The sequence below is a fragment of the Piliocolobus tephrosceles genome, chromosome 5, assembly GCF_002776525.5.
Source record: "Piliocolobus tephrosceles isolate RC106 chromosome 5, ASM277652v3, whole genome shotgun sequence".
In the NCBI taxonomy this organism is placed as follows: domain Eukaryota; kingdom Metazoa; phylum Chordata; class Mammalia; order Primates; family Cercopithecidae; genus Piliocolobus; species Piliocolobus tephrosceles.
The window spans coordinates 116,102,642-116,118,873 of NC_045438.1; the positions used below are offsets into that span (position 1 = coordinate 116,102,642).

A 16,232-nucleotide genomic window follows, 5' to 3' on the forward strand; every position below is an offset into this window, starting at 1 on the left:
AAACCCTAACCTCTATGTAGGGAAGAGGACCAATGGCTTAATGAATCATGCCTATGTAATGAAGCCCAATAAAAACCCAGGACTGGATTCCAGGAGTTTGCTGACAGCTGAACAGGTAAAGGTTCCTGGAGGGTGTTGGGCCTGGGGAGGACGTGGAAGCTCCGTGCCTCTTCCCCACACCTCACCCTATGCCTCCCTTCATCTATATCCTTGGTAATACCCTTTATAATAAACTGGTAAACTGAAGTGTTTTTTTTTTTTTTTTTTGAGTTCAGTGAGCTGCTCCAGCAAATTAATTAAACCCAAAGAGGGGGTTGTGGGAATCCCAACTTGAAGCTGACTGGTCAGAAGTTCTGGAGGCCTGGACTTATGACTGGTGTCTGAAAGGTAGGCAGTTTGGAATCAGAGCCCTCACTCTCTGGGATGTGATGCTGTCTCCAGGTGGATAGTGTTGGAATTAAATTGGAGGACACTCAGCTGGTGTCTGCTGCAGAATTAATTGCTTGCCAGTGGGGAGAAATCCCCACATATTTTGGGGTCACAGAAGTGTTCTGCATTGACTGTTTTTGTGTTTCTAGCAGAGCAATATGGTTTGAGGTTTTTTTTTTTTTTGAAACAATATACATAATTTGTTCTTTCTTTTTTCTTAAATTGTGAGCTAGAGCATTTATAGGGTAGGGTGCAAATGCATTATGTGCAATTTTAAGACTAATTATAAAGACCACTAATTCCGCTTAAGAAATAGAACATTGTTGGCATGCCGGAAACCTTAAATGCTCCTCCCCAATAACAACCCCATTCTCCTCACTAGAAGTAACCATTATCCTGCTTCCTTGGTAATTATTTTCTTGCTTTGCTTCATAGTTTTACTTCCTATGTATGAATCCCTCAACAATAGTTTTGTTTTACCTGTTTTGGAATTGCTATGAATGGGGAAGAAATACCACATGGCTTGTCAGTATATTGTTTAATTTTTTTTATATCCTTTAGAAAACTTTGAGCCAGGAATCATGGCAGCCAGACTCAAGCTCTGCCATCTTCATGGCAGGGGCAGGATGGAGTCCATCCGCTGGCTGCTGGCTGCAGCTGGAGAGGAGGTTGGTTCCTGACTGGGATTGGGAAGGATGGTAATTTGGGTGGGAATGAAGTAGCCTCCTTTCCCCTTCAAGTTTCGGAATGGTGCCTACAGGTTTTATCTATTATTTTCCTTTCCAATTGTCTTCCTTTGTAAGAGGTGAGGGAGGGATCATAGGATGATGGAGGATTAGGGAGGATTTGGGGAGCTGTCAGGGGAGGTGGTGTTCTAGAAGCTTCATAGAGGCTAAAAAGATTTTTGTGGATCACAAGACAAAGAAGAGAGAGGAGACCCACATCTGCCTCATTCTCTCCATTGGGACTGGCTGATTTTCTGGGATCTTTCATCTCTGCCTCAGCACCCCAGTCCTGTAGTACTCATGGCTGCCAGCTGGAATGTCAGGCCCAGCTGCAGTCTGGCCTCCCCTTTAACTCCTCCCTTGAAACATCTACCCCATGGGATCTTTCCTTAACTCTGAATTCCCTCCACACTGACTTCTCCATAGATTTTTACAAGTGCCTTGGAATTGTTTTATGCAGGTGTGGGCTTCCTTTTCCCTATCTGAATGCCATCTCCTCTAGAGCAAGGACTCATTACCTTGTTTGTTTTTCTCTATTTCTTTTTAGGGACATCTCCCCTTACACTGCTTACCCACATCTCAAGGTTTGGGGGGACCAAAAAAAATCAATCTTTCTCACAAAAGCTTTAGAAACATCATCAATAAATCATGATAATCTCACCTGATTAAAGATCTCTGGATTCCTTTCATTGAATATATGAGCATTAAAGAGAAATTTAACTTGTCTTTATATGAAGGGAAAATAACAGACGAGGAAGAAGAAAAAGAAGAGGAAAAATCACTGGGGAAGTTGGAGAAAGGACATGAGTTTGGAAGGAAGGAGGAACTTAGGTGATGGAAAGAGAGGAATGGGAGCAAAAATAAAAAACCAACAAAAAACAAAATCTCTTTGTTTTCTTGAGGACTTTAAAGTTGGAATAATGTCTCTTTATCTTTTATTTCCTTTGAAGAAGAATTTCTTGAAACAAGAGAACAATATGAAAAGTTGCAGAACGGTAAGCCTAGATTTGTTCAATATTATCTTATTAGAGAAAAATGGAAACCTGCTTTGGGAAGTATTTGTTTTGATAAAAGAGACGGAGCTCTAGAACGGCTACTGTTAGAAAAGGCAAGCATATAGCATGACTGCTAACATTGATTGGCTGTTCGTCATGTTCCTGACACACAGCTTAATTTGCATCAGCAAAAGCCACACCAATTAGCCTTCAGAAACTCTTATCAAGTAGGTCATGACGGTGACTTTGGTTAAGAGGATAGAATGAAAATCGTATGTGTCAGCAATAATTGGTTTAATTCTTCCCATCTCACTGAAGAATCCTTGAAGAATCCTTTAAGAATCCCCACATCCCCACTCCCCCACCTCCCACCCCCCCACCATGTTGGCCAGGCTCGTCTCAAACTCCTGACCTCAAGTGATCCGCCCACCTCAGCCTCCCAAAGTGCTGCGATTACAGGCGTGAGCCACTGCACCCAGCCAACACCCTAAACTTTGAGAATCAGAAGCACTTATACTATAACATATTTACAGTAAATGCAGAAAATCGTAAATAATCATGTTAACCAACACACAAAAGTGCATGAGACTGCCAAACGAATCTCAGATTTTACGTGAAGCAAATGGTAGCCATTTCCTCAACAACTGGGGTCTTTAATTCATCACTTTGGATAGAACCTAAAAATCACAGACAGAAATTAGAAGTGAACCATCCTTAGATTTACTGCAACCACTGAACAAGGGTATCTTAACCTCTCTTTGCTCAAACCACAGATGGGCGCTTGCTTTTCGGCCAAGTGCCTTTGGTTGAAATGGATGGAATGGTGCTGACACAGACTAGAGCCATCCTCAGCTATCTTGCTGCGAAGTACAACTTCTATGGGAAGGACCTGAAGGAAAGAGTCAGGTACCATAGTGTTTATTACTCTTCTTGATTCTTAGCCAAACTTCTTCAGTTCTCCACCAACTGAGACCTGGTTCAGGTGTACCTTTCAGCCTGGATTGAGACAAAAAAGACAAATGGGACAAAAGGGAAATGACTTGCTAGACCTGGCATGCCTTGTACTTATTCTTTTTTTTTTTTCTTTTGAGACAGGTCCCACTCTGTTGCCAGGCTGGAGTGCAGTGGCATGATCGCAGCTCACTGCAACTACCACCTCCTGGGTTCAAGCAATTCTCATGCCTCAGCCTCCTGAGTAGCTGGGACCATAGGCATGCACCACCATGCCCAGCTAATTTTTGTATTTTTAGTAGAGACAGGGTTATGCCATGTTGGCCAGGCTGGTTTCGAACTCCTGGCCTCAAGCGATCCGCTTGCTTTGGTCTCCCAAATTGCTGGGATTATAGGCATGAGCTACCGTGCCCGGCCACCTTGTACTTATTCTTAATAAGTACTCCACATCCCCCTTTTCTGTGTACTACTCATAGTGCACTGAATGTTGTATTCAACATTCTCATAGTCTCTCCCCACTCCTAACAAAATACGTTCTTAGAAAATAAACTGGTAAGTTATTCTACATGAAGGTAGAAATGACTGATTCATCACACGTACTGAGCATTGTATCCATGATCTATTGACTATAAATAATGCTCTAAAACATATCTTGAAAACTCTAAAACAAACTTGAAACACAGTGACTTAAATCAGCAAGCATTTGTTATTGCTTACCTGTCTATGGGTGAGCAAGTATCTGGGTGGCCTATGTGAGTCAAGCTTGACTTAGCTAGGCTGCACTCACTGATGTCTGTAGTTAGCCAGGCTCTGGTTGTGGGTGGTGGCTGACTATCAATTGGGATATGAATGGACCATGTGTCTCTCATCCTCTCATCCTGAGCTAGTTCTCATGGCAGCGAGGCGGAGTTCTGAGAGTGAAAGTGAGAATGAAAGCATACTGGCCTCCTAAGTTCTGGGTTCAGAATTGACACCTCATCATTTCTACCTCATTCCACTCATTAAAGGAAGCCACAAATAGACTGGGAAATAGACCCCATCTATTGATGGGAGGAGCTGCCAAGTTTCATCACAAATACAGGAGGGTGAAGTTTTTTGGCCATTTTTTGGCCTCTGTATACCACAGACATCTATGCTACGCTGGGCACTGTGCTAGGCCTGGCAGAAAATGATTGGGTAATTATTCACGGGGATAGTTTAGTTTCATAAGAAATAACTAGACTTAAGACAAAACAAGTACTTGCAACTATAAAATCTTACCTGGATTTGGGGTCATGGAGCCTTTTCAGAGTTCCCTAAACAGTCATCACTATAAGCATGGATACAGTGCGCGTGGTCAGTGTACACAGAAGACGCAGTGGGAGAAAGCCCAGGGCTCAATTGTTCAGAAAAAGGAGAAAGAACATAACATAGGAATGAGCAAGGCCCACAAAAAGTAGCAGCCCATGCCACCTTTCCCATATCTTCATCTTTAAAACAGGCTTAGTCATTCCAACCTGGAATTCCGAAGGTATATGGCAAGAGAAGCAATGTCAAACAGTATGTGAACATGATACTTTTGTAAATAAGTACAAGTATGCAAACGCACTCTGTTTTTTATTGTTTTGATGCAAAGTTTTTGGTGTTTAAAAATCTTCTTGTTTTTTTCTAAGACATGCCTTGAGCTATAGATGGTGTTGTTAATATTCTTTTTCTTTGGGTTAGCCATAAACTATAGTAAACTAAAGCAAGTGGACTAGGTGACACTAACATAAAAGAAACATTATTTGTAATTCAAATAGGACAATTAAAGTGTATTATTAAATTTTTTTCTTTTTCTTTTTCTTTCTTTATTTTTCTTTGAGACGGAGTCACGCTCTGTTGCCCAGGCTGCAGTGTACTAGCATGATCTCGGCTCACTGCAACCTCTGCCTTCTGAGTTCAAGTGATTCTCCTGCCTCAGCCTCCCAAACAGCTGAGACTACAGGCACGTGCCACCACACCCTGCTGATTTTTGTATTTTTAGTAGAGACAGATTTCACCATGTTGGCCAGGCTGGTCTCAAACTCCTGGCCTCAAGTGATCTGCCCACCTTGGCCTTCCAAAGTGCTGGGATTGTAGGTGTGAGCCACCATGCCAGGCCTTTTTTTTTTTTTTTTTTTTTTTTAATTTTTAAGAGATGACATCTCACTATGTTGCCCAGGCCAGACCCAAACTGCTGGGCTCAAGCAATCCTCCCATCTCATCCTCTGGCATAGTTGGGCCATAGATGTGCCACTAAGCCTGACTCCATTATTCTTTATATGCTGTTAAAAAGAAAAAGACTACAGAAGACCATTAAAACAAATTCATTAAGCAATTAGCATATAATGGGGAATACAAAGACACTCTTGAAGAGATAACTAGCACAGCATGAACGTGTAATAGGCCAGTAAATAACGGCAATAGATACTATGGCTTGTTTACTTATTTAGTGCTTGGCATTGAAAGGAAAACTTTAAAGGAAATTAAACTTTTCCTTCTCAGTTGCCAGGTCAACAGAAGACCTGTTAAATTATCTGTCTTCTCTAAATAAGTGAAAATGTTCTGGTACTAATTGTTTTGTAGTTTTAATAAACTTCATTGAGTTTAGTTTTTAAAGCCATAATAATCAATTATTTGTTTATGGCAGATTTCAACTTAAGGGCATTCATGAATTCTTTCATACATCCTTGTATTCAATAAACATTTCCAGAGACTCTACTATATCCTGGGCACTGGGCTGATTGGAGCTAGAAATCATTCATGGGAGTGGAAGCTTAAGAGGAAAAATAAACATAATTTGCTCCTGCATCTATTTACACCAGAGAAGTGTTGGAGTAAGAACCCTGCACTCAAAACCTCCTCTCCTGCCTGACGGTCAAATGGTTGTTTTTGTAAAGATCAACATGTACATTGATGGCACCCAGGACCTGATGATGATGATAATTATGGCCCCCTTCAAATCCGCTGAGGAAAAAAAGGAGACCCTTGCTTCTATCATGCAGAAAGCTAAAACCCGGTACTTGCCTGGCTTTGAAAAGGTAGGCTTCAGGTATCCAGGGCTTTTACATTTTGTTTCTGAGAATATTTCAAGAGTGAATATCTGAAAAGAGACACAGAGGCCATGTTAGAGCTTTACTGCCTTTGGATCAAAACTTTAAAAAGGATTCCAGAACAAATTACAGGTAAAATTATGGAACCTCCAATGAAACGGAGTTGGAATATACCAAGTACAATGAAAGCATACAGCATTTCTGTTCTGTCTTTTAAAAGAAGACATCAGCCTAAGGTGTGACCACCGTGAATACTATCAGGTTTTTTTTTTTTTTTTTTAGGTCTAATACTAGAGGCTAATTATGCCTCAATCAAAAGACAAACTCTCTCTCTCTCTTTTTTTTTTTTTTTTAAGACAGAATCTCACTTTGTCACCCAGGCTGGAGTGCAGTGGTGTGATCTCGGCTCACTGCAACCTCTGCCTCCCGGGTTCAAGTGATTCTTCTGCCTCAGCCTCCCGAGTAGCTGGGACTATAGGCGGGTACCACCATGCCTAGCTAATTTTTGTATTTTTAGTAGGGATGGGGTTTCACCATGTTGGCCTTGGTCTCGAACTCCTGGTCTCAAACTTCCAACCTCAGATGATTTGCCTGCCTCGGCCTCCCAAAGTGCTGGGATTACAGGCATGAGCCACTGCACCCGGCAATCAGCCATTTTTTTTAAGGAGCTCTGGTTTCTTTTATGTTTAACTTTTTCATGCCATAGTAGTCATAAAGAATGATGATATTTGTATGGCGTCGGCACAAACAGGCAAAGCAGCTGGCAGCTGGAAGAGACTGTTTTGAGGGCTCCATCACTCCAAGCCTCTTTTGACAACCTCAAGACCTTGCAGTTCAAATTCTCTCTTATTGGCTGGGCGCCGTGGCTCATGCCTGTAATCCCAGCACTTTGGGAGTCCAAGGCAGGTGGATCAGTTGAGGTCAGGAGTTTGAGACCAGCCTGGCTAACAAGGTGAAACCCTGTCTCTACCAAAAATATAAAAAATTAGCTGGGTGTGGTGGCGGGCTCCTGTAATCCCAGCTACTCAGGAGGCTGAGGCAGAAGAATCACTTGAACCCGGGAGGTGGAGTTTGCAGTGAGCTGAGATTGCACCATTGCACTCCAGCCTGGGCAACAGAGCAAGACTCCATCTCAAAAAAAAAAAAAATTGTCTGTTATTGACACACAGCAGTGAAGTGTGGCACCTAGGTGATGCATTCTGGCCCAATAACCCTCCTTAATCAGATGTTGGATTATTTAGAACGCTCCTTAATCAGATGTTGGATTATTTATAAGACTATTTTATTTAACTTGGAGTTGGATATGGTAGTTTTTGAAAATGTACCTTAGTGTCTGTTATAGTTTGTTCCCAGAGAATCTTTTAAGAAAGTGGAATGATATGATTCATTTATATCATAGTTTTTATTTCTGAAATAAGTAGATGCTTAATACTTGGGTCTAGTCTGTAGCCAGGACTATGTTACTTCTATTCTGTAAGACACAATGTACTGAATAGTTTTGATTATGTTTTGGATTTAAATGCAAAGTTACTAATTTCCTTATGTTGAGTTAAAGAACTATTCAAAATGCAACTCACTTGCCATTGAGACTTGGGCTTGTGTTATTTTTTTAGTTGCCAAACCATCTTTTCATGATATTCCTTCTGATCAAGAGAATATATCCTGGAGGCTACTGTTTCAAACAAAGCATTCTCTCTGGGGCTTTGGGACAGACCTTTTCTCTGAGTGAAGAGAATGATACTGAGCAGAAAACAAACCCTGTTTCTCTTATTCACCTATTACTGGATAATTAAACTGCTTTTTCCAAATCGAAGAATACTGTACTTCAACATAATACATAATACTTCAACTCAATAATGTAGATGCTGTATTTCAAAATATGTTAAGTCCAAGTTTTTGTATTTAGATATCAAATTTTATTTCTGAAAATGAGGTGAGTTGTAAAAATTATTTTATAAGAAGTAGATGTTCATTATATAAAACATTAGACAACACAGAGCTGTAGAATGTAGAAAGAAACCAGTACTATCCTCACCACCCAAAGATATATCTCAGTCAGTATTATTTTTATATGGTTCTTCCTAGTCTTTCCCCTATAAATACATTTTTATTTGTTTTTTGGACTTTTAGATAATTATGATTATACAGGAGATAATTTTGCCTGGTATTCCATTACAATTAACCCCGATCAACATGTGACTTGGGGCATATAACTTTTGACCTCTCAAAAACTACGAATAACCTACTGTTGAATGGAAGCCTGACTATAACATAAACAGTGGATTAACACATATTTTGTAGCTATATGTATTAAGTACTATATTCAAAGTAAGCTAAAGAAAAAACTTTATTAAGAAAAAGAGAAAATGTATTTACTATTCATTAGTGGAGATGGATCATCATAAAGGTCTTCACCCTCATCGTCTTCACGTTGAGTAGGCTGAGGAGGAGAAGGAGGAGGGGTTGGTCTTGCTGTCTCAGGGGTGGCAGAAGTGGAAGAAAATTATGTCTAAGTGGACCTGTATAGTTCAAACCTGTGTTGTTCAAGGGTCAACTGTATTTAAAATATTTTCAGAATCAGAACTGCTATGTACCTACTACTTGGCAGTAACAAATGTCAGTACTTTTATTTTCTTGCTTAAGAATTTTACTTTCTCATTAAAACAAATGTATATAGATAGCTGAAGTCTCCTTTGAACTGTACTCAAACATTATACCCTTCCTCTCTCCCTTCTCAGAGGCAACCACTATCAGAAATTTGATGTAAATTCTTTCTCTTCGTTTTTATAAATAGAGACCTGGCTTTGAGCTGTTTTAAAAGTATTTACACGTGTGGATCTTAAAGTATTTTTATGTACATAGCATCATACTATAAGTTTGTTCTACTACTTGTTTTGATCAACCAACTTTATGTTTTTGAGCCTTATAGGCAAATATCTTGTCATTGCTAATACATTTGTATTTATCCTTTTCGCTTTATTTATTCTATTCACAAAAACAAAACTTTTCTTTGAGTTTTCCTCTGTTTTTCTAGATCCTGGTAGATGATCTGGTTTTCTTTATCTCCAGCTTTTCTTCTATGGTTCAGAAGGTAAACATTTCTTTCTGAAACTATCAATCTTTATCCTTCTCTTGATAGGACAAAGATTCAACTTTTCTCCAAACTTCTTCCTGTTTCTGTTTTTGTTAAATAATATTTTATATCCAACTTGTTTTTAAACTTCTTCTAATTTTTTTTTTTTTTTTTTTTTTTTTTTTAGCTACAACTTATGTATATTTATCAACACATTTAACTGATTCCTTGGCTAACCATTGCTCCTTGCTTCTCACACCTTTCTTCTGGGTGCTTTTTTCTTCTAAGGGAAGAACGTCTTTTTTGGAGTTCTTTCAGGAAAGGTCTGTAAGTGGTTAGCTCTTTTAGTCTTTGCTAGAAAATATCTGTATTTTTACCTTTACTCTAAAATAATGATTTAGGTGTTTATAGAATTCTAGATTAATAATTATTTTACTTCAACACTCCGAAGATATTATTACGTCTTCTGGCCTAGATTGTTGCTTTTTAGAAGTCTTCCATTAGTGTGGTTATTTTTCTTTTGATGGCATTATATTTATCTTTTTTCTCATTTTAGATTTTCTCCTTGTCGGGTATATGGTATACTTTCTTCTTTCTTTCTTTCTTTCCTTTCTTTTCTTTTCTTTCTTTTCTTTCCCTTCCTTCCTTCCCTCCCTTTCTGTCTCTCTCTCTCTCACTCGCTCGCTCTCTCTCTCTCACACACACACACGCACACACACACACACAGTCTCACTCTGTTGCCCAGGCTGGAGTGATCATAGCTCACTTTAGCCTCAATCTCCTGGACCTAATGATCACCTCAGCTTCCTGAGTAACTGCTACTACAAGCGCATGCCACTGAGCCAGGCTAATTGTATGTGTGTGTGTGTGTGTGTGTGTGTGTGTGTGTGTGTGTAGAGATGGGGTTTCTCCATGTTGCCCAGTGGCCCAGGCTGGTCTCAAACTCCTGGGCTCAAAAGATTTGCCCACCTGGGCCTCCCAGTATTCTGGGATTACAGGTGTAAGTCACCACACCAAGCTATTTTGTGTGTGTGTGTGTGTGTGTGTGTTGTAAAGATGGTGTTTTGCCATGTTGCCCAGGCTGTCTGATATACTTTCAACACTGTGTGTTTACTTCTAGGTTTGTCTGTGTTTATCTGCTTAGTGTTCCTTTTTCAATCTGAGGATTCTCCCTCCTTTTTTTTTTCTCTTTCTTTTTTTTTTTTTTTTTTTTTTTATTCTGGAATATTCTCTAACAAATAGCATTGAAAATCACCTCTTTCCTTTTCTATTTTGTCCTTCTGGGCTCCTGTTAGCTTTATGTTGAAACTTCATTCTATGTTCCTTGTCTGTTACCTTCTCTTTCATATTTGTGATCTCTGCCTCCTTAGATGTGTGTGTCAAATTACTGATTTTTTTCACTTTCTTCATGGAGTTTTTATTATATCAATGTTTATATTTTTCATTTCAAAACTTTATTTGTATCTTCTTCAAATCCATATGCTCTTTCTTTCTATATGCCTTTTGTGGAGTACTACTTAGGGAAAAATGGGAGCAGGGAAAAGCCAAAAGAGAAAGCAGTAAGCTACAAGTCTGCCTTTCTTCATGGGCCAGGACACATAGTACTACTGTGCAAATAACTCACAATCTTCCTGTGCCCAACCATCACCAGACACCTGCAAGTTAGCTCACTTCAATCACGGCATTATCAGTACTGCACAAAGCCCTCTTTTGCAGACAGCATAGACACTATCTATAAAATCTTCAGCAAGCCTTTGTTTCTTTGCAGTCAGATTCTCTTCTGCAGATCCTGCCCATTGCCTCCTCGCAACATAGTTTCCTACTTTCTTGAACAAATCTGCCTTTCTTTACAACTATCTTGGTAAATTCTTTGACCCGGTGCCACCAGCCCAGAGAGTGCTTGCTCACCCACAACACCTTTTTATCATCTCTTTGATTTGAAAACATTTTTATGCCTTTATAGGATCGACTCTTATTTTTGGCTCTGTGGTTCAAAATTCTCCTTTTTCATCAGTCTGTTACCTCTGTCTCATAGATGACTTGGGTTTCCTTATATGCTGTGAAATTTTTAGCTGTGAGTTTGTCTTTAGCAGGAGTCCCATTTCATTTATTTGATATATCTCATCAAGTGTTTGTACTATAGAATTCACTGATTCTGGTGATTTTTCCCCATCCACACTAACGTTTATTTTTATTCTTGCATGTATCACAAGAAGAGATATAGCACTTGAATTTACCTTTGCTCCTTATTTATCGAGTGAAACCATATTTAATGCATCTGGTACTCACAGATGCAACTGAGAGGTTTCTAAATATTCACTCTTCACTGGATAGTGAAAAATTAGCTTTCTGTGTGGCTCTGCTTTGGACTCCTGGGATCACATTTGTCACTTGTTTCTATTGGTGGTATAGCCAGCAGGCTTAAGCTAGTTGTAACTTTTGTGTCTCTCTACACTGGTGGATACAATTTTACTTAGCCACCTCCAGGTTTATAACAGGAGTCCGGTACCAGCATTTCACCACCCAAAAGGCCATGATAATCACTGACAAATTCCCCCCCTCCAAAATTGTGCCAGTTTACAGCATGTGTTACAGTGTTGGTTTCATCCTATTCTTACCAGCACTGGAGATTTTTTGTTGTTGTTGTTAAGATTCTTTATTAAATCTAATCAAAACAAAGGCTTCACGCTCTTGTTAAGTATTTAGACATGCAAAATGGTTTTTACTTTCATTTGCTATTCTTTATTATTTTTCTTTCTGTAGATTTTGAATGACCATGGAGAGGATTTTCTTTTTGGCAACAAATTCAGCTGGGCAGACATATAGCTGTTAGAAGCTATTTTAATGGTGGAAGAACTCAATGCTTCTGTTCTGACTTCCCTCTACTAAAGGTAGTATATTAACATCCACACAAAGCCCAGAAAAAGATGAACAAAGACTGAAGCAAAATATGCCTCTAGGCCAATCTCAAAAGAAACCTAAGAACACTGGCGTATGTGTGTGTGTGTGTTTTGGGTGGGGGGGTTGTTGTTGTTGTTGTTATTGTTGTTGTTGTTTTTTTGAGACAAGGTCTAACTCTTGCCCAGGTTGGAGTGCAGTGGCATGATCATGGCTCACTGCAGACTTGACCTCTTGGACTCAAGCGATCCTCCCACCTCATCCTCCAGAGTAGCTGGTACCACAGGTGTGCACCACCATACCTGGCTAATTTTTTTCTTTTTCTTTTTTGTAGAGATGGGGGTTTCTCTGTGTTACCCAGGGTGGTCTCCAACACCCGGCCTCAAGCAGTCCCCTGGCCTTGGCCCACCAAAGTGTTGGGATTACAGGCATAAGCCACCATGCCCAGCCCAAGAATACTGTTTTAAAAATCATTCTGACCAGGCACGGTGGCTGACGCCTGTAATCCCAGCACTTTGGGAGGCTGAGGTGGGCAGATTGCGAGGTCAATAGATCAAGACCATCCTGGCCAACACGGTGAAACCCCGTCTCTACTAAAAATACAAAAATTAACTGGGCGTGGCGGCGTGTGCTTTTGTAATACCAGCTACTCGGGAAGCTGAGGCAGGACAATCGCTTGAACCCGGGAGGCGGAGGTTGCCGTGAGCTGAGATTGTGCCTCTGTACTCCAGCCTGGGGACAGAGCGAGACTCCTCTCAAAACAAAAAAAAGTAGATAAAAAATCATTCTTTTCTTCATTTTGGTTATTTTTCTCTTGCTTATCTACAGGATCTGTTAGGAAATAAAACTTTATGAAGGGGGAAAATAATTGATTATTTTGATGTCTAGCATGAACGTTTAGCATGATGCTAAACATCATGATGTTTAGCATGAACATTAAAAACTTTCCTGTTTTTAGTGCTTTTAAAACTTTTCTTCCTGGCAAAGCAAAGCTGACACGTCTGTCTTTGCTGCTTCTCCCTCTAGGTCCTACCAGATGACCCTGCCTGCTTTTAGTCCCCCTGATTGTGGGGTCCCACATAGTTCCTCCATTGTTCAAAGCATTTGCTTAGGGGGTGCTGTCAGCCTCCTGCGGCACTGCCCCAGCCCTCAGACAGAATTCCGCTCCTGCCAGACCTTACCTGGCCTCTGTTCCAATTCCTGAGAAACATTTTATCTAATAGGTAACCACGGGTCTTGTGGTTTAAGAAATAGCAATTTTTCTTACTAGAAAAGAAATGCAAGTTCATATAGTTATGTTAGACTTTTGTGTAAACCAAAAGAAGAAAAGAAAAAAGACTGGCCGGGTGCGATGGCTTACGCCTGTAATCCCAGCATTTTAGGAGGCCGAGGCGGGCAGATCACCTGAGGTCAGGAGTTCGAGACCAGTCTGGCCAACATGGTGAAATCCCTTCTCTACTAAAAATACAAAAATTAGCTGTGCGTGGTGGTGCACGCCTGTAATCCCAGCTACTCAGGAGGCTGAGGCAGGAGAAGTGCTTGAACCCGGGAGGTGGAGGTTTCAGTGAGCCGAGATCGCACCACTGCACCCCAGCCTGGGCTACAGAGCGAGACTCTGTCTCAAAAAAGAAAAGAAAAAAGACCTATAATCTCACCAGCCAAATATTATCTGCATGAGATTTCCTGACCTATTATTTTGCATTTTCCCTCCAAATAGGGTCATACTAAAGATTGTTTTGTGGCCTTCATTTAACATTCTTTTCAATTATCATGAATATGTTTACAGGTCAACAAATATTCTTTTGCAATAGTATGCTATTTTATTTTCATTAATCAATAGAATCACATCTTCTTAAAAAAAATAAGCACTATGGCTGGGTGCGATGGTTCATGCTTGTAATCCCAGCACTTTGGGAGGCTGAGGCGGGCAAATCACTAGAAGTCAGGAGTTTGAGACCAGCCTGGCCAACATGGTGAGACCCCGTTTCTTCTAAAAATATAAAAAATTAGCCAGATGTTGTGGTGTTCACCTGTAATCCTAGTTACTAAGGAGGCTGAGGCAGGAGAATCACTTGCACCCGGGAGATGGAGGTTGTAGTGAGCCAAGATCATGCCATTGTACTCCAGCCTGGGCAACAGAGTGAGACCTCATCTTAAAAAAAAAAAAAAAAAAAAAAAAAAGAGAGCTATGTAAAAAGAGCATAAATTCAGAAGTCTCATTCCCACCCCTTCCCTCCCACCACCCTGCTCCCATAATCACTTTATTGGCATCCTATGTATACTTCCAGTGTTCCTATTTATGCAGATAAAAGCAAATCAGAATATACAGTCATAGTCTTTGCAACTCTCAACTTTCTTGCACAAAACAGAAAATAGTGTATATTCTGTTCTGCCCTGGGCTCAAGGACCTTCCTCTTTCCTATTACATAAGAACATTTTAAATTACTAGTTTATACTCCTTGTAGAGAAGTATCATAATTTACATAACCAGTCTCCTTTTCCTAGAAACAGGTTCTTTCCTATTTTTACCATGTTAACATTCTTTTTTTTTATTTTTTGGTGGGGGACAGAGTCTTGCTCTGTCACCCAGACTGGAGTGCAGTGGCACAATCTTGGCTCCCCGTAATCTCTGTCTCCCAGATTCAAGCGATTCTCCTGCCTCAGCTTGCTGAGTAGCTGGGATTAGAGGCTCATGCCACGACGCCTGGCTAATTTTTGTATTTTTAGTAGAGACAGGGTTTCACCATGTTGACCAGGCTGGTCTCAAACTCCTGACCTCATGATCCATCTACCTTAACCTCCAAAGTGCTGGGATTACAGGTGAGAGCCACTGCACCTGACCCCTGTTAACATTCTTATAGCTATTTCTTTTATTCAAAAGAAGTTTTTATAGAGATGGGGGTCTCACTCTGTTGTCTGGGCTGGTCTTGAACTACTGAGCTCAAACAATTCTCCCACCTCAGCCTCCCAAAGTACTAGGATTACAGGTGTGAGCCACCACACTTGGCCTCTTATAGCTATTTCTTTGCTCACACCCATACTTATTCCTTTATACTAATTCCTAAAACAAGAATTGATAGGTCAAGAATATGAATGTGACCAGATGTGGTGGCTCATGCCTGTAATCCCAGCACTTTGGGAGGCTGAGGCGGGTGGATCACTAGAGGTCAGGAGTTCAAGACTAGCTTGGCCAACATGGTGAGACCCTGTCTCTACTAAAAATACAAAAATTAGCCAGGTGTGGTGATGTGTGCCTGTAATCCCAGCTACTTGGGAGGCTGAGGTGGGAGAATTGGTTGAACCCACAAGTTACAGGTTGCAGTGAGCCGAGATTGTGCCACTGCATGCCAGCCTAGGCAACAGAGTGAAACTCCATCTCAAAAGAAAAAAAAAAGAATATGAATATTTTAGGGGTATGCACTGCTTGATTGTGACTTTTTAATAGATAATATAACTCATGCTAAACATGTCAGCAGTTGTATTATTATCCATTTCAGAAATATCCAGCAAACACTTTTTGAGGGATTAATGCAAATTCAATGCACTGGACTCCATAAACTGAGGTCTAAGCACCCTTCACTCATGACAAAGTTGAGATTTTTCTTAAAGGTTGTGACTGCTATTAAGGCCCTGATTTTACTGTTTCTCATTTCAGGCTTTTAAAACAAGAATCAGCAACACCCCTACAATTAAGAAGTTCCTGCAGCCTGGGAGTCAGAGGAAACCACCCCCTGATACCCACTACGTTGACTGTGTCAGGAACATAGTGCTGCTCTAATGGCAGCAGGTTGCGTGATGGCAAACGTTATGATCCAGTCACAGCATTAGCATGTGCTGTCTGCAGAGGATAATAGAAGCGAACTGTAGATCCCAGGAGTAAAGTGTCTGAAAAGAACCAAACAATGCTGCCATTAACAGCAATGCTGATTAAATGGAGTATAAAACCATTCGGATGTGTGTAGCTTTTTAAAGCTTGTCAGTTATGGATGATACTCTACAACTTTTATGAAATAAATAAATAGGAGCCAGATATATGTAGGGCAGGGGTCCACATACAACCCTGTTCTTCCGTCTGCATCAAGATTGGGACCATTGAGGGAAGAGGGAC

The 16,232-nt window shown here is 40.4% G+C and overlaps 1 protein-coding gene across 1 annotated transcript; it reads left to right on the forward strand.

The window, feature by feature from the left end:
• Positions 1-1,010: 1,010 nt before the first annotated feature.
• LOC111549802 (glutathione S-transferase A4-like) lies at positions 1,011-15,902 on the forward strand. The gene is given in 7 exon segments (XM_023222998.1): positions 1,011-1,092; positions 2,093-2,149; positions 2,923-3,065; positions 6,001-6,141; positions 11,990-12,092; positions 12,095-12,117; positions 15,780-15,902. Coding segments are annotated over 7 exon segments (672 nt in total).
• The last annotated feature ends 330 nt before the right edge of the window (positions 15,903-16,232 follow it).